Genomic DNA, 23,648 nt, shown 5'->3' on the forward strand with positions numbered 1-23,648 from the left:
GTGTCATCTAGCTGCCTGTAATTAGAGTTCCCGAGGCAATGGAGAAAGGGTTTTATTTGAAATCTATTACATGTGTTGCTGTTTTAGCAGCCCTACTGTTTAAAACTGTTAAAATATATCACCTCAGACATTTTGCAGTGCCAAAGTTGCCATGTGCAAAAACACCCAGTTCAGCACTGATCCTGCTCTGACTTATTACTTTCGAAAGCCATGGACTTAGCAATTTTACATCCGAGTTAAAAGGGTCGTATATTCTTTGATAATGAATTCAAGATGATTTCCGAATTCTCACTGCATTTTTAATTTTCATGGAATTGCCAATTGTACTCCACAAAGTTGAAGCATATTTCACAAATTACTGGTTACTTTGAACAAAGTTTTGAGTTGTCTCAATCATATGAATGAGATGCTGTCACTTTATACAAGTGTAAGCACTAAGCGATGCAACATTGCACTGGAAGACTGCCAATTATAATACATTGGGATTGACTATTGGAGTAAATAAAAAGCATGAAACTAAGTGAAAATACTGTTAAGTATTATATAGAGTGCACTTTAACAGGAAAATAAAGCACAACCAAGTTATAGTTCTCGCCAAAGAGGGAGATTTAAATTTTGGAAATACGGTCCCCACCCCTCATCGCGGGCACGTTGGTGCTAACACGATTTGTCCGCTACACGCGTTGGACGGTTTATACGAAGCTATATTGCTTGTTGATAACCCTGTACAGTGGTACAGATGAATTTCCTCACTTTTGTTAGTTATGGCGCATAATAAAACTGAACGCTAAGCTAAAACATCTTACACAAGATTCACTTGTCGAAACTTGACACATTCCTATTTCATGAGGTGGTCACCCCGCAGCGCAAGTATGTGCAGGCAGAGAGGGAATGGGTGACTGTCAGACAGACAAGGAGGACCAGGCAGGTAGTGCAGGAGTCCCGAGTGCATCTCGCTCTCCAACCAGTATTTGTATTGAATACTGGTGAGGGTGATGGTTCCTCTGGGGAGTACAGCCAGAGCAAAGTCCATGGCATCACGGGTGGCTCAGCTGTACAGGGGGTGGGGGGGGGGGGGGGAAAAAGAGAGGGGGGTAGGAGGAAAAAAAATCGGGAAAGCAATAGTGATAGGAGATTCGATAGTTAGGGGAACAGACAGGCGTTTTTGCAGCTGCAGGCATGATTTCAGTAAGTTGCCTCCCTGGTACCAGGGTCAAGGATGTCACTGAGCGGCTGCAGAACATCAAGACGGGGGGGGGGGAAGAGTGAATAGCCAGAGGTCGTGGTCCATATCGGTATCAATGACATAGGTAGAAAGAGGGATGAGGTCCTGCAGACAGATTTGAGAGAGCTAGGAAAGAAATTAAAAAGCAGGACCTCAAAAAGGTAGTAATCTCTGGATTACTCCCGGTGCCACGAGCTAGTGAGTATAGAAATAGGAGGATAGAGCAGATGAATACATGGTTGGAGAGATGTTGCAGGAGGGAGGGATTCCTGGAACATTGGGAGCGGTTCCGGGGGAGGTGGAACCTGTACAGGTCGGACGGGTTGCAACTCAACAGAGCTGGGACCAATGCCCTCATTTGGGGGGGGGGGTGGCGGGGGCGGGGGGGGGGGGGGGGGGGGGGAAGGTTTGTTAGTGCTGTTGGGGAGGGTTTAAACTAATTTGGCAGGGGGGGTGAGCACCAGGATGTAGCATTAGAAAGGAGAAACAAGGTGCACAAAGGATTGGGAGAGACAGATAGCACTAGAGTAAGAAATAGTACGGCATTAGGTGGGGTCCAACTAAGAGAGAATACAAGGAGGTCTAAGATAGGTTTACAGTGCATGTGTGTGAATGCATGAAGTGTGGTAAATAAGGTTGGTGAGCTGCAGGCATAAATAGACACATGGGAATTTGATGTTGTGGCGATAATGGAGACATGTCTCAAAAAAAGGGCAGGATTGGGTACTAAATATTCCTGGATATAAGGTGTTCAGGAAAGATAGGGAAGGAAAGAAAGGAGGTGGGTGGCAGTATTGATTGAGAACATTACAGTGCTGGAGAGAGGGGATATCCTGGAGGGGTCAAGGACAGAATCTATTTGGTTAGAGTTGAGAAACAAGAGGTGCCATTACACTACTAGGTATATTCTATAGGCCACCAACTAATGGGAAGGATATAGAGGAGCAAATTTGCAGGGAAATTAGAGAGAGGTGCAAGAACTATAGAGTAGTGATAATGGGGGACTTCAACTATTCTAATATAGACTGGGAAAGTAATTGTGTGAAGGGCAGAGAGGGGGAAGAATTTCTGAAGTGTGTTGAGGAGAACTTTCTTGATCAGTATGTTTCCACACCAACGAAGAAGGAGGCATTGCTGGATCTGGTTCTGGTGAATGAGGTGGGTCAAGTAGAGCAAGTGACAGTAGGGGAACACTTAGGGACCAGTGATCACAATATCATAAGGTTTAGACTAGCTATGGAAAAAGGACACAGAGCAATCTAGAGTAAAAATACTTAATTGGAGGAAAGCCAATTTCAGTGGGTTGATAATGGATCTGGTCTGGGTAAATTGGAATCAAAGATTGGCGGCCAAAACTGTAATCGAACAATGGGCTGCCTTTAAAGAGATGGTTCAGGTACAGTCAAGGTACAATCCCACGAGGGGGAAAAGTAGGGCAACCAAAGCCAGAGCTCCCTAGATAACGAAAAAGATAAAGATAGAGAGCAAGATGAAGGAGAAAAAGGGGCGTATGACAGATGTCAGGTTGAGAATACAAGTGAGAACCAGGCTGAATATAGAAAGCTAAGAGGGGAAGTGAAAAAGGAAATAAGAGGGGCAGAGAGTATGAGAATAGATTGGCAGCTAACACAAAAGGTAATCCAAAAGTCTTCTATAGGCATATAAATAGTAAATGGGCAGTAAGAGGAGGGGTTGGCCCGATTAGGGACCAAAATGGAGACCTACGCAGGGAAGCAGAGGACATGGCTGAGGTACTAAATGAGCACTTTGCATCCGTCTTCAGCAAGGAAGATGCTGCTGCCAAGGTCATAGTGAAAGGGGAGGTAGTTGAGATACTGGATGGGATAAAAATTGATAAGGAGGAGGAGGAACTAGAAAATCTGGCTGCACCTAAAGTAGATAAGTCACCAGGATGGGATGGGATGCATCCTAGGATGCTGAGGAAAGTAAGGGTGGAAATTGCAGAGGTACTGGCCATAATCTTCCAATCCTCCTTGAATATGGGGCTGGTGCCAGAGGACTGGAGAATTGCAAATGCTACACCATTGTTCAAAAAAGGGTGCAAGGATAAACCCAGCAACTACAGGCCAGTCAGTCAGTCAGTTTAGCCTCGGTAGTGGGGAAGCTTTAGAAATGATAATCAGGGACAAAATTATCACTTGGACAAGTATGGATTAATTAAGGAAAGCCAGCACGGATTTGTTAAAGGCAATTGTGTTTAAGTAACTTGATTGAGTTTTTTGATGAAGTAACAGAGAGGGTTGATATGGTGTACATGGACTTCCAAAAGGCATTTGATAAAGTGCCACATAATAGGCTTGCCAACAAAGTTGAAGCCTATCGAATAAAATGGACAGTGGCAGCATGGATAATAAATTGGCTAAGTGACAGGAAACAGAGTAGTGGTGAACGGTTGTTCTTTGGACTGGAGGAAGGTATGCAGTGGTGTTCCCCAGGGGTCGGTACCAGGACCACTATTTTTCTTGATATATATTGGCCCAGAAATTCGGGTCTCCACGGGCGAGTACGCATGGGGTACTCACCCCGTAGGCCCAACGGAAGTGCCGGTTTCGTGCATGCACTGCGCATGCGCGGGAAACCAGAACTTCCATTCCCTTAAAGGAAGGGGTTCAGAGGTCGAACGCGTGCGCCGGAGAGGTTGCGCGTGCGCATGGAACTTACATTTTTTTCCAGGTTTCTCCGGAAGGGTAAGTCTCCAGGAGTTACACATGTAAAAAGCAGGCACAAGGCCTGCTTTTAACAAGGTAAGTGGTGAATTAATTAAAATTTAAACATTTTTTCCACAGGTTTATTATTTTTAAATACTTTAAAGAAAGGTAAGTTTATTTTTAGCCCCATTAGAAAATCTAATTAATTTTTTCAAAAATTTAAATTATTGTTTAAAATAGTTATTTTATGTAAGTTAGTTATTTTAAAATGTGATTTTTTAAAAATGTATTTGATGTTTTAGTGATGTTTTGGGGCTTATAGTATTTATAGTTTTGACAGCTCTTCCTGTCAATTTTATGAATGGGCATTCCCTGCTACCATTGGCTCTCCATGGCCCACGTGATCCTAGGGGACGCATCGAACTAACTGCGCCCCTGGGATACGCAAGCACTGCACGCCGGCAGCTGGAGAAGGCCCAGGATCGGAATCCCACGGGGGCCCACAGCTCAACGGCCAGCGCGCTGGGCAAGTGCAGGTCAGAGGCTTGCACCCGCGGGAAGCCTCCGACCCGAATTTCTGGGCCATTATTGACTTCGATGTACAGGGCACAATTTCAAAATTTGCAGGTGACACAAAACTTGGAATTTTAGTGAACAGTGCGGAAAACAGTGATAGACTTCAAAAAGACAGGCAGGCAGCTGGAATGGGCTGACACGTGGCAGATGAAATTTAACAGAAAAGTGTGAAGTGATACATTTTGGTAGGAAAAATGAGGAGCGGCAATATAAACTAAAGGGTACAATTCTAAAGGGGGTGCATGAACAGAGACACCGGGGGGTATATGTGCACAAATCATTGAAGGTGGCAGGGCAAGTTGAGAAAGCGGTTAAAAAAGCATACGGGATCCTGGACTTCATAAATAGAGGTATAGAGTACAAAAGCAAGGAAGTTATGATGAACCTTTATAAAACACTTGTTCAGCCTCAATTGGAGTATTGTGTCCAATTCTGGGCACCGCACTTTAGGAAGGATATGAAGGCCTTAGAGAGGGCGCAGAAAAGATTTACGAGAATGGTTCCAGGGATGAGGGACTTCAGTTATGTGGATAGACTGGAGAAGCTAGGGTTGTTCTCCTTAGAGCAGAGAAGATTGAGAGGAGATTTGATAGAGGGGTTCAAAATCATGAGGGGTCTAGACAGAATAGATAGAGAGAAACTGTTCCCATTGGCGGAAGGGTCGAGAACCAGAAGACACAGATTTAAGATGACTGGCAGAAGAACCAAAGGTGACATGAGGAAAAACTTTTTTACACAGTGAGTGGTTAGGATCTGGAATGCACTGCCTGAAAGGGTGGAGGCAGATTGAATTGTGGCTTTCAAAAAAAGAGAATGGAATAAGTACCTGAAAGAAAAACATTTGCAGGGCTTTGGGGAAAGGGCAGGGGAGTGGGACTAGCTGAAGTGCTCTTGCAGAGAGCCGGCACGGGCTCGACGGGCCGAATGGCCTCCTGCGCTGTAACCATTCTATGACACGTTCTGATGAAAAGTCATGAGCCTGAAACGTTAACTCTGCTTCTCTCTCTCCACAAACGCTGCCTGAGCTGCTGAGTATTTGTTTTTATTTTGCTTTTATGTTGACGTTTCTTTCTGTGCGAGTAAATGAGGCCAACTGAAGAAGTAGCTTTAATTGCAAACTGCCGCCAATAGATAAAATCTTGACTTAGAATTATTTAAATCAGAAAGTACCAAAAGTGAACGTGGCTTTTGAATATCACCTTAGCATGTGAAAGCAGCTATTAGCAACTAATTTTTAGTAATCTAACTGAGGCTTGAAAGCTTCCCCTGTTCACGCATTTGTCAATCACTGTGTTCATAATTTCCTCAAACACCTTCAGTGTTAGCTGACACCACACACAGGTGATTAAGTATAATAGGTAGTTGCACCTTAATAAGGTGTGAACTACTCATCTGTTTCGGCCCAAAATAGCCAGCGACAACTTTGTAACTGACAATAATGGTGACAGCAAAAGGTTTACGCCATTGCCAGATTTAAACATGGGCAGTTATGTGATGACTATAATTTCTATTCCCATTTTAAATCTACAATACATAATGCAATGCTTATTTTAAAAAAGTGGGGCACGAAATACAAGTATGAGACGGCAAACGCTCGTGAATAGTAGCTTATCGCCCTGAAATCACAAACTTAATTCTCCACGTGAAATCTCACACAGAACTCGAGAAAATGGCTTAAATGAAGAAAAAGAAAAGTTTACATTGATACAGTGGTGGAGTGTTCCAAGATTAAGGATGGCACACAGTTGAAGGAAATGGAGATTTACTCTGCATCAGGCTGTTACACCAGACCTATGAAGTGCCAAAAAGATTGTTCCATTCACCACCATGTACATCCCTACTTGAGGAGTACAGATATTCATTAAACTTGCTATTGGTTGCATTATGCACATCTCAGAATGCATTCTGCAAGATGGGCTGCACTCCACCTTCCCCAGGTCAAACGTATGAAATATTTTTCTTGCTAGATATCATAATTGTGTCATAAAAGAGAAGCCCAACCCCAATATGGCAATGTGTCACACCAGTAAAGACTTTAAGGTCTGTTCCATGGAAACAAATTATATTGACCAAAAATAGGTTTGTGTCATTGTACAAAGTCCATAATGACTGAGTTCATGCAAGGTAGTGATTAAATTCCACTCATTAAGATTAAGCCAATATTAGTTGAAATTAAAACAATCATACTGTACATTGAATATTATTCTGTTTTTGTTAAACTGTTCTGCAAGAAGCCCTCTCCGTTTTCTATTTTTAACTACTGTTAAAATAAACATCACAGGCTTAAGTTTCGCTGCTCTTTTTTTTTAAATAAAAGACTTCACAGTCAGCAACTCTAACAGAGCGCACCAACACCAGGATGTTAACTACTACATCAACACTGACAGCAAGCTATCACAGAAACTGGGCAAATATCCATCCAAGAACAGAAAGATCAGCCTTGGCTCAGCGATAGCACTCTCCCAGAGTCAGATGACTGTAGGTTCAAGCCCCACGCCAGGAAACTTGAGCACATAATCTAGGCTGACATTTCAGTGCAGTAATGATGGAGTGCTTCATTGTTGGAGATGCCATCCTCTCAAATGAAACGGGAAACTAAGGCCCCTTCTGCTCTCGGGTAGTTGTGAAAGATCCCACGAACAAGTGTTGTGTCCTGGCCAACATGTTTCCCTCAACCAGCACCAAATATAGACTCTCTGTCCATTTATCACATTGCTATTTGTAGAACTATGCTGTGTGCAAATTGGCTGCCATGTTTCCCTACATTACAAAAGTACTTCATTGACTGTGAAGTACGTCGGGACATCCGGAGTGTGAAAGGTGCTACATACAGGAAACTTTGGTTTATCCGGAGGTTAACTGTCCGGAATGCTCGATCCACCGGCAAAATTCAGGAGTCGGTTCAGTAAGTTTTTTTTCTTTTCGTTGCTTTTTTTTCCACCAGTCAGGCTCTGCAAGGTCTAGCTAAAGCTGTTGCTTAGCTACAGAGACGCTTGCAAGCTACAGCCGACTGTTTAGAAGCTGTAGGGTTTGTTGCTAGATACGGAGCTCAACTCCGTATGTTTTAACATTAGCGCTGGTTTGTCCGGCAGTTTTGATGGGACGGCAACAGCTCGGTCCCGTCGGTGCCGGATAGCACAAAGTTTCCTGTAATCAGTCACACGTTCTTTCAATCTGGATACAGTGTGATCATCTTAAAAACAAAATGATGCTGTGTACTCAAAGAATTAATGGGAATTGCAACTTCAGAACAGTACTGAGGGAGTGCTACAATGTCAGATAAGACATTTAACTAAGGTGGACACAATAGATCCCTGGCACTATTTGAAGAGGAACTGGAGAGTTCTCTCACTGTCCTGGCCAATATTCCCCCCTTAATCACCACCACCAAAAACAGATTATCTGGTCTTCATTCATTTACTGCTTACGGAACTTTGCTGTATACAAATTACCCACATTTACTTGCATAACAAGTGACTGCGCTTCGAAAATAGTTCACTGATTGTTAAGTGCTTTGGGAGGTCCTAAAAACATGATATAATCCATTGATTATAAAGTGCTTTGAGGATATAAGGCAATGGATAAACACAAAATGCAAGTTCTTTTTCTTTCTTTACTCTGGCACTGTGACTCAGCTACAAATTAACTGTAGTTATTCAATCACTTAAAATCAGAAGACAAAACAGCATTTCTCACATCCTCACAGGGATATCGCATGTGGCAACATAGCTTTTATAGTGAGGACTGCTAAAACACAAACTCGACATTCACAGAAAGTTAGGCTTCAAAGCGGTTGCTTGAATTGCACAACACCTGAAATCATACAAGTTAAATTTAAAAAACACTACACCATTGCACTTACAAAGGATACCTCAGTTTGTTTTCCAAGAAATTAGAAGATATGTCGGATACTCAATGTTTCTTGGCACCAAGTGGCATTTCTTCAGCAATCTCACAGCCCATAAACGACAGAATGAAAATATTACCAGAGGTGCTCAGAGTTTAAAGTTAAGGCATATAGTTTTAACCAAGTATGAGAAGCTTCGATCCATCACCAATCTAATCAGTGCTAAAATTAATCAGCAAGGGTTTAAAACAAACATTGGTCCAAAAATACTTCATATCCTAAAATATATCACAGAAAAAAATTAACAGGTTAAACAGGAAACAACTGTGAATTAGAGCTGTATTGCAAATTCAGGCAGGAAAAACAACTGGGGAGATTAACAGATGTACCAACTTTGAGTTGGAAGACTGTTTCTTGACCAGTAGGAGATTATATGGAAATGCTGGCCCAGATGCTTAAATTCAATCCAAGTGTTCATGCACTAGTCCAAAATGGAAGGGGACCTTATTAGTTTCCGCCCCCCCTCTCCCTTCCCAAATGTTCTCACTGTCCAGGTCCCAGCAGTAATCCTGTACCTTCTTGCTCATGTAAACCCAGACAGCAGGTGTTAACATTATCCAGCACAGAGGCATAATCCTGTATTCATCCAACACATACTTTCCAACACAGGATAATGATCAGCAGCAGGAAATTGGCTCAATATTATTTCTTCTTCTTAACCCAGGGGCACAGAGATAAATTGTAGCCCCCTACCACTATCCAAACCGAGATTGGCTAAATCAGAGCACACTGGACATCAAACTTGTGACCCTCCTGGTCTGTATGGCTTCTTACCACCAAGGACTGTGCATTTACCCACTAGGTCAATGGGAGAGCTCACCAGCAGAGTAACATCCAAGTGCCTATTGCAGCTATTTGACATGCAAGACAATAGAAATTGCAGCACAGAATCAGGCCATTCGGCTCAATTGGTCTATGCCTTCGTTTATGCTCTACACGATCCTTCTCCCGCTTTACTTCATCTAACCCCATCAGCATATCCTTCTATTCCTTTCTCCTTCATGTACTTATCTAGCTTCCTCTTAAATGCATCTATCCTATTCATCTCAACTACTCCATCTGGTAGCAAGTTCCACACTCCAATAAGAAACTGCAGCAAGGTACGAGTTAGATATCTCCTACAACAGAGAATGGTATGTATACCAACAAGAGGTTAAAAACCATTACCGCATCAAAAGTTTACATAGATAAGTTCATCTGCATTGTATTGGTAATGCGAATCATGTCACTAAATAGTTGAAATCAGATGCGCAACTACAAATTCTAATTTTGAAAAGCAAATGGAACGCTTTCAAAGTCATATACAAAAATAAACCATGCATGTCCCTAGGGTTACAAGAAGGGTATATGGTAAAAAGTAGGGTTGCGAAGGGGTGAAAAGTTTCTGGTAAATTTCCGGAAATTTACCACGGAAGTTTAGCCTGGGAATTTTGCCCAAAAAAGCACATGCTAGAATAATATTGTATTTCTTTCATTTTTTTTTTTCCCCCCCACAGGTCCTCTCTTAAAATTACTAACAGATGGAATCTTAATTATTAAGGAATTTCTTAATCAATATATGTTTATCTTCTTACTTGGCTTGTTTTAATAATTACAGGTTTTGTGTGTGACTGTGAACGAATGTGTCCTGATTGGTTGGATGAGTGGATGAGTGATTAGCTCCCTCTATTGGTGATGTAGCATCGTGTGTGCACAGGTCATGCTTCCATCACATGGAGCATCAGGAAAAATTTACTCACCCTGTTGCAATCGTGCTGATCGACCGCAGTTCGACACAGACGAATGCCCTTTATTTCTCTGCATAGAACAATGCCACGTTCACCGTCGGATGTGTGGAAGCATTTTACCCCAGGCATTAAAGATGGAAAGACTGTGTACATGTGCAAACACTGTACAAAGCCATATGTAAAGAATGCCACAAAGATGCAGCAGCATTTGTCCAAATGCAACAACTTCACTCAAAGCTCACAGCAGTCAGCCCAGATGTTTCCATTCAAGAAGATGATGGTTCACATTCAGCATCAGGCTCCTTATCATCAGCAACTCCTGGCCCACTTGGAAGGTTCTTTGATACAACGGATAACCATAGCCAGAAGAATGCAGATGGATGCCTTGCTCGAGCTGTATATGCGACAGGCTCGCCCCTCATGCTCACAGCCAATGTGTACTGGAAGAGATTTTTCAATGTTATTCGCCCTGCATACTGTCCTCCCACCAGACATGCTTTGTCTACTTATTTGCTGGAGGCTGAGTATAACAGAGTCCAAGGAAAGCTCAAAGAAACGATAGAGATGGCAGACTGTGCTGCAGTTATCTCAGATGGGTGGTCAAATGTACGAGGGGAGGGCATCATAAACGACATCGTCTCCACTCCTCTCCCAGTGTTCTTCAAGAGCACAGACACGAAGGACAACAGACACACAGGCACATACATTGCTGATGAGCTGAAAGCTGTCATCAATGATCTTGGGTCACAAAAGGTCTTTGCAGTAGTTACTGACAATGCTGCGAATATGAAGGCTGCTTGGGCTCAAGTGGAGGAGGCCTACCCTCATATTACGTCTATTGTGTGCGCAGCTCATGGGCTCAACCTGCTCCTCAAGGACATCATGGGTTTGAGATCCATGGAAACACTGTACAAGAGAGTCAAGCAAGTTGTTAAGTATGTCAGGGGAAAACAGGTAGTTGCAGCAACCTACAACTCCAAGCAAACGACAAAGAACAAGAACACCACACTGAAGCTGCCCAGCAACACTAGATGGGGTGGCGTTGTCATAATGTACAACAGCCTTCTGGAGGGTAAGGAGTCGCTGCAAGAAATGGCAATATCCCAGTCTGGGGATATGGAAATCACCATCAAGAAAATACTAAATAACAGAAAATGCTGGAAAAACTCAACAGGCCAGGCAACATCCGTGGAGAGAAAAGTGTGTCAACTTTTCGGGTCAAACCCTTTGTCAATCTGAGGCCCTGTCACCCATTGCATTGGTGATACTCCAAATCCCACCTTCATCAGCGGCCTCTGAAGGAAACTGGTCACTTTTTGGGAATACGCATACAAAGGTGCACAACAGGCTGACTAACAAGAGAGTGGAGAAACTGGTGGCTATCCGGACGAACCTACAACTTATTGAGCCAGATACAGAAGTGTCCACCACACAGCTAGACAGTGACACAGAGGAGAAAATGGACACGTCAGAGCCAGAGTCAGAGAATCAGGAGGAGCAATGATGAATAGAAGACTCAGAAGTCTCATGAGTAGAAGACTCAAAGGGACAAAATAAGGACAAATTACAGGCTAAATAAGCTGACGCTTATTATTTTATTTTAGATGGGTCTTTTTTGTGGGGGTTCAATAAAGTTCAAAATTATAACCTAAATAAAGTTTTGAAAGCCTGTTTTTATTTGTATGGAACAGTATGTCTATTTTGATGACAAAGATAATATAAGGCTCAGAGACAAAAACCATCAGTGTGCAAAAAAACTCAAAATTCCCATGGAAAGTTTCCTCTTAAAAATTCCTGGAATTTTGCAAAATCAGTAAAAATAATATCAAATTGGGCAACTGGTCATGCCCAAATACAAATTAGAATAAAGTAGAAATATTTTTACAGATATAAGGAAAAAAACAACTCAGAACAACAGAGTACGTATTGAACACAGCCGAGGGCAACTGAAGCTGCGAATAGAACAGCAAAAAATGACACTGTAGAAGCTAATAGTGGATTGGTATATTAGCAACAGCAAGGTCTTTATCAGCAATGTTAGGAGTCAGTGGACCATTACAGACGATATCGGGCCATTGAAGCATTCAACAGGACATATTGGGGTATAGCCTCAGGATATGGCAGAGGTTTTTTATGGCTACTATACATCAGTCTTCACTAATGAAGATGATGTGTGTTATCAATAATTCAATTATAGCATCAACCCTATGTTTTATGTGTCTCTAAGTACATGCAGAGTGTGTCCTGGCTAGAGTAAGTGATATCAAAACGGATCAGGCTGCTACTCTTTAAGCCATTAACCAAAATATGTTCAAAGAAATAGGGGCTTTGCTCTGCAGGCCAGTTGCTCATATATTTAAATAGCTTACCTAGATCTTGGGCCTCTCTCCAATCTATGGGAACCAATATTTTAAAAAGGGGAATAAGTCAGAACCAGGAAAATACAGGCCCATTACTTCAACATCAATTACAGGCAAGTTGCTAGAAGAGACCATTAGAGATGCATTTGATAACTACTTGGAAAGAGAAGACGTTAGTAAGGAATCGCAGCATGACTTCTGGAAAAGAAGGTTCTGTCTCACCAACTTGGTTGAATTGTTTGAGGAAGTTACAAAATTGGTAATATTGGAAGCCCAGTTGACATTGTGAATCGATTTACAAAAAAGCCTTTGACAAAGGCTACTATACTACTAAGCAAGGTTGAGTCTTGTGGACTGACTAACAGATTTTGGTCGGAATAAGGAACTGGCTGCATTATCGAACAGGGAACTGGTTGCATTCTCAGACAGAGTTATTAATGGTAGTGGTTGTGTGTGTGGATTAGTCACTAGTGGAATGCCACAGGGATTGGTGTTAGGGTTGTGGCCCTTATTCTTTAGCAACAATCTGAATGAAGGAATCACAGGAACTATCAGCAACTTCGCAGATGACACGAAGATATGAGCAGCTACAAGGGTGTTAGACGAGAAAAAGAGATTGCAGGAAGTTCTAGATACAATGGAGCAATGAGCATCTGGCAAATGTCTTTTAATATAGATAAATGTAGTGCAATGCACTTCTGTAGATGCAATTCCAAGTACCTATACACCTTGTAGGGTTGCGTGCTCAAGGCAGCGGAGCAGAAGGACCTGGAGATTATAGTGCATTAGTCATTGAATGTCCGTGACGAGTGCTGTGAGGTTATTGCAAAAGCAAATAGGGGGTTAGGATATATTGCCAAGACAGTTAAACATAAAATAAGAAATAGCATCTTTTTTGTAAAAGGCCTTGGTCAGGCCACATCTAGAATATTCTGCCCAATTTTGGTCCCCTCACATAGTGGCAGGTGTAGAAGCCCTGGAAAAGGTTCAGGTGGGCTACTAGATCGATACCTAGTTTACAGGTCCTCGGTATACACAGAAAGCTGTGGCATTTTACTTTAGAAAAGAGAGATTCTGGGGATATTTGAATGAGAGCTACAAAAGAAATGAAAGAATCGATGTAAAATTCTGTGTAATTAGACTCAGTCCAAGGGGGTAGGTTATGGAGGACGGCAGGACTTCAGTAAAAATTACAAAAGCTAAGAACTGGGTTGGAAGCAAGGAAGTACTTCTGCAACCTCTGCAATAAGCTGCTGGCACATGCGAGTGCAGATTCACGACAAGCATTCAAAAGGCAGCTGGAAAACTTCCTGAGTGTCTAACATCTATGCATATAGAATGGTTGTCAGGGTGGCGACACCCATAATCTCCTGGAGCTTCTATGTTACAAATAAAGGATTTCTTTTGAGGGTCAGTGAATTTGCAGGCTTTTGGCCTAAAGTTTCTTTTTCAACCTTCCCAGGAGATTGGATGGCTGTGTTGGAAGGGGGAAAGGAATGGGGTGATAATGTGCAGAAGTTACACCATGCCAAGATGGGGCAGGCTCAGTGGAACAACTGGTCTATACCTTTGTTTTAAATATTTGATTGCAATACTCTCCACCCCCCACCAACTTCAAAGCTAGTGAGACATGTATAAAAGGGTCAACTTAATGTTGCCGTAAGGGTAAAGGCATCTTCAGCTTCTTGCTGTTCGGTCCGTCTTTGCTACTCCTTGATGCAAACTCCACTCCACGTTGTGTTTTGGAATGGTCTCTGGAGGCAAGATGATCCCAGGAATATGCAAAACTCATTTAATAGCATGCAGCACTTCTGCATCTTCAGTCCGAGATCACCTGAAGTAAAATCAGAAGTTGGGGTCGGCAGGGGAAAAGGGAGATACAAACAGGAGGTGGGGTAGGTCACATTATGTCCTGCACTTAGTTGTAAGAAATTCTACATTCAACAATTTGCCAGCATGCAAGCATTTTCTACTGTAATTTTATTTCATTAATAAAATCCAATTTTACTTTCGTTCCGCTTATTATGAATGCGGAAGACACTGTCGCTCATTCTGAAATCACACAGCTTTGGGTTAAAGTTACAATTATGCGCCACAATACATTCATTTTTTTTTGGTGGGGGAAAGAATGTGCAGTTGTAAGCTTGGAGGGAGGGCATTAAAAATAGGTACAGGAAGTGTTGAGTGAACGAGTATCGGCAGAAAATGTTTTTTTTTATAAAACACCCAAGTAAATGCTCAGGAAATAAGCCAGTTGACAGCATGTCAGGACTTCTGATACAGTAAGGTGTAATGTCAAAATGTATTGTAGAAAAGAGTTATATTTATACATATACTGTACTTATGAGCTACTGCAACACTCAGAATGACTGCATAGAGATTTATTAAGCAATTCCATTTTTGTTACTGCCTTAATTTATTACATTTTAGTATTAGTTTTAGCATTGCTGAAATAATTTATAGACAAGAATGAATGAACAGGATAGCACAGAAAATCAAGGTCAAAGGCCTCAAATTAATGTTGATGTTCTCTGGAAACATTGAGGGACAGCTGTTTCCTCCAAAGTGCCAGCATTTTATTCTCTCAAAGCTTAGAATGTAACCAAAAAAAGGTATCCTAAAAGTTGTCTGCATAATTTTCCAAAATTACCTCTTAGCCTCAGAATTTGTGTCAATTGGCAATTCACCTATTGCTGCAGACTCAGCATAATCTTCCTTTGTACGTGCTGAAAACACCACTAAAGTAGCAGCTTTCCTTATTACAAAAATGTTCAAATGCAACTCCAAAGCCAATTTTAAAACCAAGAAAATCTTCAACCCTTGCAGTGAACTCTTCTCTAAACACCACCTGCACAAATCAAGTGTTGCAAGGGGAAAAAAGTGATCTGGTTCACATTTTCACAAGCTAGCACTTTTAATATTACTTTGAACAATTCAATTTTTGATTACAATTGCTATAGCTACGCTTAGCACCAACCCTCCTTTCCACCAGTTATGACCTAACCTCTGACCTAAGTGTTTTTTTTTTTTTAAAAAGAGATATAGACAAATATTTACAGCAGCAAAAAGGTACAGTATTTTAAACCAGATCTTCTTCTTAGGCAGTCCCTCGGAACCGAGGATGACTTGCTTCCACATTAAAAAGGAGTTTGCAGGTGACTGATCAGTCCAATGCGGGACCTACAGTCTCTGTCACAGGTGGGGCAGACGGTGGTTGAAGGGGCGGGTGGGTGGGGTGCTTGGGTTGACGTGCGCTCCTTGCGCTGCCTGCACTTGGCTTCCGCTTGCTCCCGGCGAAGAGACTCGAGGTGTTCGGCGCCTTCCCAGATACTTCTCCTCCACTTTGTGCAGTCTTGGACCAGGGATTCCCAGGTGTCGGTGGGGATGTTACACTTTTTCAAGGAGGTTTTGAGGGTGTCCTTGAAGCGTTTCCTCTGCCCACCTGGGGCTCTCTTGCCGTGCCGGAGCTTCGAGTAGAGCGCTTGTTTTGGGAGTCTCGTATCGGGCATGCGGACAATGTGACCCGTCCATTGGAGCTGATCGAGTGTGCTCAGAGTTTCGATGCTGGGGATGTTGGCCTGAGCGAGAACACCGACGTTGGTGCACCTATCCTGCCAATGGATTTGCAGGATCTTGCAGAGGCAGCATTGGTGGTACCTCTCCAGTGCTTTGAGGTGCCTGCTGTACATGGTCCATGTCTCTGAGGCATACAGCAGGGCGGGTATCACTGCTGCCCTGTAGACCATGAGCTTTGTGCCGGGTTTGAGGTCCTGGTCTTCAAACACACTTCCTCAGGTGACCGAAGGCTGCGCTGGCACACTGAAGCCGGGTTGGACTTCGTCATCGACGTCTGCCCTTGTTGACAGTAGGCTCCGGAGGTATGGAAAGTGGTCCACGTTGTCCAAGGCCTTGTCGTGGATTTTGATTATCCGGGAGGGGCGGGGGGGGGGCAGCACTGTGTGGCGGGAGCAGGCAACCATATAGACACAAGTTAACAATCCATTTAAAGTTTAAGGTCTATTTCCACTGCAAAATTGTAAGCTTTTAAATTTAACAAGACTATTTTTTGAAAAAGAGACGAAAAGATTCAGCAGCTTCCTCAGGCACCACCTGCTTTCAACAGATCACAATTGCTATGGAAACATCATGTTCCTCAGTAACAAAGTCTGAAATGATCTATGACATGAATGAAAGATGTCCAAACTCTGACTGAATCATCCCTGCAGCACCAGGCACACTGTCATTTAAAAGGCACCAATTTTCAGTTGTGGATTACGAAGCATAAAAGCAGATTTTGCCACTGGTTAAAAGGTCAGGTAGTTACCCAAAAATAAACAGCTGCTTCCAGTTAACTAAAATGCTTCAGACATCATAAAGCAGGTGCTGAAACCTTGTGTTCAATCCTGTGTTGTGAGTATTAAAGTAAAACACTGACACTAAGAGTTATAAAAAAAATAGAAAATAATTTAATTATAGCAACTTAGAAAATACCACCACCAAAACCTAAAGGAAGCAAATTTAACCCACATTTTGTTCAACTAGTCAGGAACTAATATGTTACGTAATATTCTAATTTGTTAAACTACATTAAGATTTTAGAAAATGCAATCATGCCTTCAAGCTCATTTTATAATAGAAATTTTGTGCTGGTATAATCAGACAGCCTAGTCATCCCCCCAGTTCACAGATCCTTCCCAACTGCTAAATGAAATGTGTCATCCAGGTGTCATTCAAGATATCAGTATATTTTGTGGTGTGTTTTGTACCACAATGGGCTTCATTAGGAATAAAAATAACCCTCTCCCCAGAAGGTCCACATCCAGCATTTGACAATTGTGTGCTGAGTTTATTATAAATCAGCAAACAAATAAATTCTCGCCTAAATCCCTAAAATGCAATTCAGGGGATACAATTCAAAAGATACAAATTTAGTTCAATCATAGAACCTCAGAAGTATTGCAAGCATCAGGACACTGGCTAAGTGTCCATAATACAGGTACAAGCATCATCTGTCAAAGAATTAGAAGTGCTTTGATTTTTTTCTTGCCTGAAAATGCAAAGCAAATCACAATGGCACAATCTCCACCTTACTTTTCAGTTGGAGTAGGCTGGATTGTAACCAGTTTGCTCGTTAAGATATTTAAAACACCAGCTTTCCTTGTATAATTGATAAGCAAAGCAAGAAGTGCTTTATAGCACATCTAAATGCTGTATAGGAACAACAAGGTGGGGGGGGGGGGGCGAGGGAGAGGAATCAAGATCAGCTTCTCTCATTTTTGTTAACTCAAAAACAATCTCATCCCTCACATGGAGAGGTTACTAATTATGCTGTACAAGGACAGACGTTTCACCCCCACTTCCTCTTCCAGGTCCAGACTCCCCCTCAAGGTCCTAATTTGCAGTTGCATGGGTGGTTTTGAAATTTAGACAGAAACTGTTGAAATACATTCTAAATGCGTTCTTTTCTAATAAACCTGCCATGCACCCAAACATAAAAAACACAGCAAAATAAAAAGTTCTCTTTTTTTACATATAAAAGACAAGTTGAATCAAAAAGTAGCAAATAGATGAAAGCAGGCTGAGGTTTGAAAGGCTGAGAGCCTTCAGCCAAGGAATTTCACAATTTTGAAGGTCTTGGTGATGAATGATTAGTACATGAGCCAGGTACCAGACCATCATTCACAAACAAGACGAAGGCCAAAATAAACTATGCAAGAAAACCCGACTGCAGTTCCAAGGTTCGAAAACCCAAATGCATCCCAGTCCTCAGGTCTGTCATCAGCCTTTCTACTTGACTGCCATATAAAAGCTGAACTCAGGAGAGACAGGATTAAAAGAATGGACTTGCATTTATAAAACACTTCTACATCCAACAATTTATTATTTTTTTTGACGTGCACTCACTTGTTATACAGGCAAGTGCAGCAGCCAACATGTGCCCAGCGAGGTCCAACAAACACAATGGGATACTGGCCAGTTAATCTAGTTTTTGTTGCTGTTGGCTGAGGGATAAATGTTAATCATGACACCAGGAGAATTTCCCTGCTGTTCTTCAAATAGTGCCGTGGGCACTTGTATGTTCACCTGAACAGGAAGACCATGCCTCAGTTTAACGTCTCATCCAAAAGACAGCAGCTCTGACAATGCTGCATTCCCTCACTGCTGCACTGAACTGTCAGTCTTGATAATACGCTCAATCCTGGAGTAAGGTGTGAACCCATGACTTTGAAAGACTGAGCCAAGCTAACATGATCCAATCCACAAATTCTTCGCTCTTTCCATCACTCATTTGACATGGTGGCATCGTGGTTAGCACTGTTGCCTCACAGCGCCAGAGACCCGGGTTTGAATCCGGCCTCGGGCGACTGTCTGTGTGGAGTTTGCACATTCTCCCCGTGTTTGCGTGGGTTTTCTCCGGGTGCTCCGGTTTCCTCCCACAGTCCAAAGATGTGCGGGTTAGGTTGATTGGCTATGATAAATTGACCCTTAGTGTTAGGGGGATTACAGGGATAGGGTGGGATATGTGTTGGTGTAGGGGTTACGGGGATCGGGTGGGATATGTGTCGGTGCAGGCTCGATGGGCCGAAATGGCCTCTATCTGCACTGCGGGGTTTCTGTGATGGGTACTTCCCAGTGTGAAAATAAGTCACTAAGACCTGGATGTCCCCAAGCTCTAACCCCGGCCTGTACTTATTTAACTGATCTCAACCAAGATGGCAGCAGGGGCACCAGAATTGGCCAAAGATCCCTACTAAGTGAAGGGGAAAAATTATCCCAAGTTTATATTCCTGGCCACTATCCAACAGTCCTGCAAGAAAATAGATGTGCACAGCCAATGAGAAAGGACAGGATTGGATATGGTTGAGTATCTCACCAATATTCATCGACGAGGTTCCCATATGAAAAACAGCCACTTTAGTGGGATATAGGGGTCCAGACAGCACCCTTGGAACCATATCCCAGCAGCAGTCAGCACCTTGAACAAAGGGGGAGACGGCGCAATTACAGATTGCCAAAGGAACGATGCACAGATGTGAGAAATCCTACAAGTCAGAGATGCAGGGAAAAATTTGTTCTGTTCAATCCTTGTTTGAGCCCAATGAGACAGTAAATCTCAATGCACTGCTGCAATAATCAGATTCACAACACTAAGTGGCAGTACTACAAATTTATTTTTAAACACTTCACCAGAGATGACAAAAAGATGGATTTTGGAGCAGGATCTCAGAATCAAATTTCTGAACATTGGAGCTATCTACTCTAATTCCATTACCGTACATTATCCATGTCCATCAACATCTTTCCTCTTCAAGTGTTTATTCAATTGCCCCCTAAATGACGTGATTGACTCAGTTTCAAAACCCACATAGCATAGAATCATCGCATAGTACAGCACAGAAAGAGGCCATTCAGCCCATCGAGTCTGCGCCGGCTCCTTCGAAGAGCAATCCAATTAGTCCTACTCCCCTGCCCTTTCCCCATATGCCTGCAATTTTTTCTCCAAGTGTTTATCCAATTCCCTTTTGAAGGCTGCTAATGAATCTGTATCCATCACCCTATCAGGCAGCGCATTCCAAAATCCTAACTAGTCGTTGCATAAAAAAGTTTTTCCTCATGTCGCCTCTGGTTCTTTTGCCAATCACCTTAAATCTGTGCCCTCTGGCCATTGAAAACAGTTTCTCTTTATTTATTCTATCTAAATGCTTCATGATTTTAAACACCCCCATCAAATCTCCTCTTAGCCTTCTCTGCTCCAAGGAGAACAACCCCAGCTTCTCCAGTCTATCCACACAATTGTAATCCCTCATCCCTGGAACTATTCTCATAAATCTCTTCTGTACCAGCTCCAAAGCCCTCACAACCTTCCTAAAGTGTGGTGCTGAGAAATGGACACAATATTCCAGCTGAGGGCGAACCAGTGTTCTATATAGGTTTAGCATAACTTTCTGGCTTTTGTACACGAGATCATATACAAGTAACTCTGTGTGGAAAAATTTCTGCTAACCTCCCCTTTTATACTCTAAAGCACAAGTTTTAAATTTATCTCCCTTCATCGCCAATTCATTGACCAGTCAACATTAATTTTACACTGCTTACCCGATCAAACAGTTCCCTTCAACTTCCAGTGAACACCACACATGCCAACGATTCATGTTTCAGTCAGTGTCTTGCATGTCCAAGTTTACAGGCAGAGATCAGCGCCAGTCTTGGCTCCTGGCTGATGCCCAGTGAGAATTCCTCTCTCAAGAATTCCTGCTAGTAGTGTTCCATCTCTTGGAGCAGCAGCAGGAGAGAGGATCCAGGAAAGATAGAGTGGGTACCAATAAAAACCGAGATGGGTGGAACCTGCTTTATTACATAAATGAGTATTTGGTATTTCAGTGCAACATAAAACACGAGATTTGTACAGGAAATTAAGTCCCAAGTCATCAATATCAAATAATTAAGTCCTAAAAGTCACTTTCCTGATGGCTTAATAGTAAAAGGTACATTTCCATGTCATTCTTGGACTTGATTGACTCAAATATCATATTCATGAAACACATCCCAATTGAACAGATCAGGAATGCACCAATCACAACAGGAAATCCAAGAACAAAATCTACCAACGAGGAACGCCTAAAGGTGTATTAAGACAGAATCAAGAATGAATAGTTGGCATAGTCCACCAATAAAGGAAGTGGAGTCAATGAAATTGCTTTAAATATTTTTTGAAAATCCTTCCTCCTGCCATCTTGGTTTCTCCACTCAGTTAAGGTTCAGGGACATGACTTTGTAGCCAGCCAGTAGGGGACACACACAAACTCAGTCCCATGGCTATACACTTAACCAAAATCTCTAACTAAGCTACAACATGTAGAGAATCTCAATTCAAATCTGAAACCGATACTAACCCACTGCTCCAAAAGGCAATTTAAATATTGATAATTACTACACATCACCTATATTACCCAAAATGCAAAAAAAGATCAGAAGAGAACTTTATTAAATATTTGTGCTGCTTTTCTGTTTCTCTCTGAACCATTCCCAATGAAAGGTTAAGTCAGCAATCTTTACCCAGATCTCTGCAAAAGATATCCTCGAGCTATGTAGATATGTAATTAGGTGTGCAAAATACATGCTCACCAATTTCCTCACCATCTCTATGGTGGTGGAGGAGGGGATAAGAGAGAGAAATAAGTGGTTCGAGGATACTTAACTCATCCCAAATCTCAGCCATTCCATCAGGAGCACTGACTTTGTACAAGAATATGCAGCTGCAAAGTCATCTTTCCATTACACACAAAATCAGCATGTAAAAATTAAATTAACAAAACTGTGGTACTGTCCCAAAGCATCTGCAGGTAACGTTGAGTTAACTGTTAAAATCAATGGACAATACTGGGGGGAAAAAATCTGCACTAGAAAACAAAGCGTCTTTCTCCCTTGACATCAGCTAAGTGTGCTTTTTGTACTTCAATTATTGGAATTTCAAGCTTACAGAAGAGTAAATAAAAGCCACTTTGCATGAAAGAAAGCCACTATTCAGAATACCACTAATTGCCTCTATTGATGGGATGACATCAAATCTACCAAAAGTAATAGGTCTTCAAGGGTAGTTAGAAATATTCCATTAACTGATTGTGCACAAATTCCCTGATGTCATCTTAGATAATACAATAAGATGTTGTCAAAATCCAAAACATTGGCTGGGAGCTGCTGCACCATTTTGAATAATTTTCTCCATCCCAAAAAAACACAGCAGGTATAAACAGCATTAGTTTGAATTTTCAACCACCGTGCTTGTAGCATCCATTTAGAAAAAAATGCATTTTCTGAAACTGAAAACTACTTTCACTTTCCAAGTGATTGAAAGGTTTTTCCTGTAACTGAATTCAGTCATTATTAAAATCTATGCCAGCAACTCTCCAGTGATATTGCTCACCAGATAATCTTGGGTTGGAGCACAGTTGTGCTGTTTCGTTGCTAACCTGGCCTGTACCTTTAAGGGCACTGCTGCAAAAAGACAAATCCAGGTCATTATAGCTACCAATGAACTGTTGAGGTTAAGGGAAATTTGTAAATGCTTATACACTTCAGGCTCCAGATCCATGAATGTCTTCCTTTCTTTCTTTTTTTTTAAAAAAGACTAGCTATTCTCCAATGGCAACGATGACTAAGTTGTGTGACACACTATTTTATAAGCATTTTACCATGTAATGCATAATATATTCAGATGTCAAGATGAAGCTGTGTCACACTATTGAAAATATCTTGCCTGACAACAACCAGAATATCTGTAACCACTAACTGACCCTTCTAATGAGACATAAAAAAGCCAAGGTTCTGGCTTGAAGAATAAAACTCTGGCCTCACCCAAAGTTAACAGTAATTAGACTTTGTGGCCTTAAGGGGCCAGAGTCACCTCAGCAGCAGGATACTACATTAGTATTACAATAATACATTGTACAATACACACCATAATACAGCTGTCTTTATAAAGACAGAGTCATAGATAGATTTATATAGCACAAAAAGAGGCCCTTCAGCCCATCGTGTCCGCGCCGGCCATCAAGCCCCATCTATTCTAATCCCATTTTCCAGCACTTGGTCCGTAGCCTTGTATGCTATGGCGTTTCAAGTGCTCATCTAAATCCATATATTGCCCAAATTGCCATAAGCAATGCCACAGGAGATCTGCTAATGTAGCATCTAGTGTGCACTCTCTGTCACATTCCCGATGCACCAGTCACTTGATCCAGGGTGCTCCTTACAAGTCTAGAGTTCCCTTTTCAAACAATGAAAGTATGATTTGAGACTCTTAGATTTCCTGGCTTTAAAAAGGACAAATTTCCACTTTAGCAAAAAATAAATTGCGCACATGGTTTAATACTGCTGTCATTAGAACACTACTCAAAGAGCAGTGCCACGATAGAGATAGAGATATATTATAAAATTTGTGCCGAGCACACTTTCATCACACTCTGATTCATAACTGCAGAAGTCTTTTTAATAAGTCAGAAAATGTCAAGCATTTCATTCAGCAATTTAAGATTTACAAGCAGCTACAACTACCTGGATTTCCACACAGGGTGCTCGAGCACTGGCCTTAAAAGGGACAGGCCAGGTAAGCAGCTAAAATCAGAGACAGAGGGAAGAGAAAAAAATATTAATTCAGTATCATTTATCAAATATCTAACTTAA

The 23,648-nt window shown here is 41.9% G+C and overlaps 1 protein-coding gene across 12 annotated transcripts in view; it reads right to left on the reverse strand.

The window, feature by feature from the left end:
• tcf12 (transcription factor 12) overlaps positions 1–23,648 on the reverse strand; it is a 295,499-nt gene that overhangs the window by 253,596 nt on the left and 18,255 nt on the right. Inside the window, exon 1 of one of the 12 annotated variants that reach the window (XM_085968735.1) lies at positions 19,339–19,415. The exons of the other annotated variants lie outside the window; for them this stretch is intronic. Within the exon in view, the coding sequence (XP_085824861.1) occupies positions 19,339–19,363 (25 nt within the window). The 5' untranslated portion in view covers positions 19,364–19,415. Of the gene's footprint in view, positions 1–19,338; positions 19,416–23,648 lie in introns of those variants that run through there. 12 annotated transcript variants of the gene reach the window in all.

Source organism: Somniosus microcephalus, chromosome 27, assembly GCF_052327205.1.
Source record: "Somniosus microcephalus isolate GS21.2 chromosome 27, FLI_Smic_1.0, whole genome shotgun sequence".
Lineage (NCBI taxonomy): Eukaryota > Metazoa > Chordata > Chondrichthyes > Squaliformes > Somniosidae > Somniosus > Somniosus microcephalus.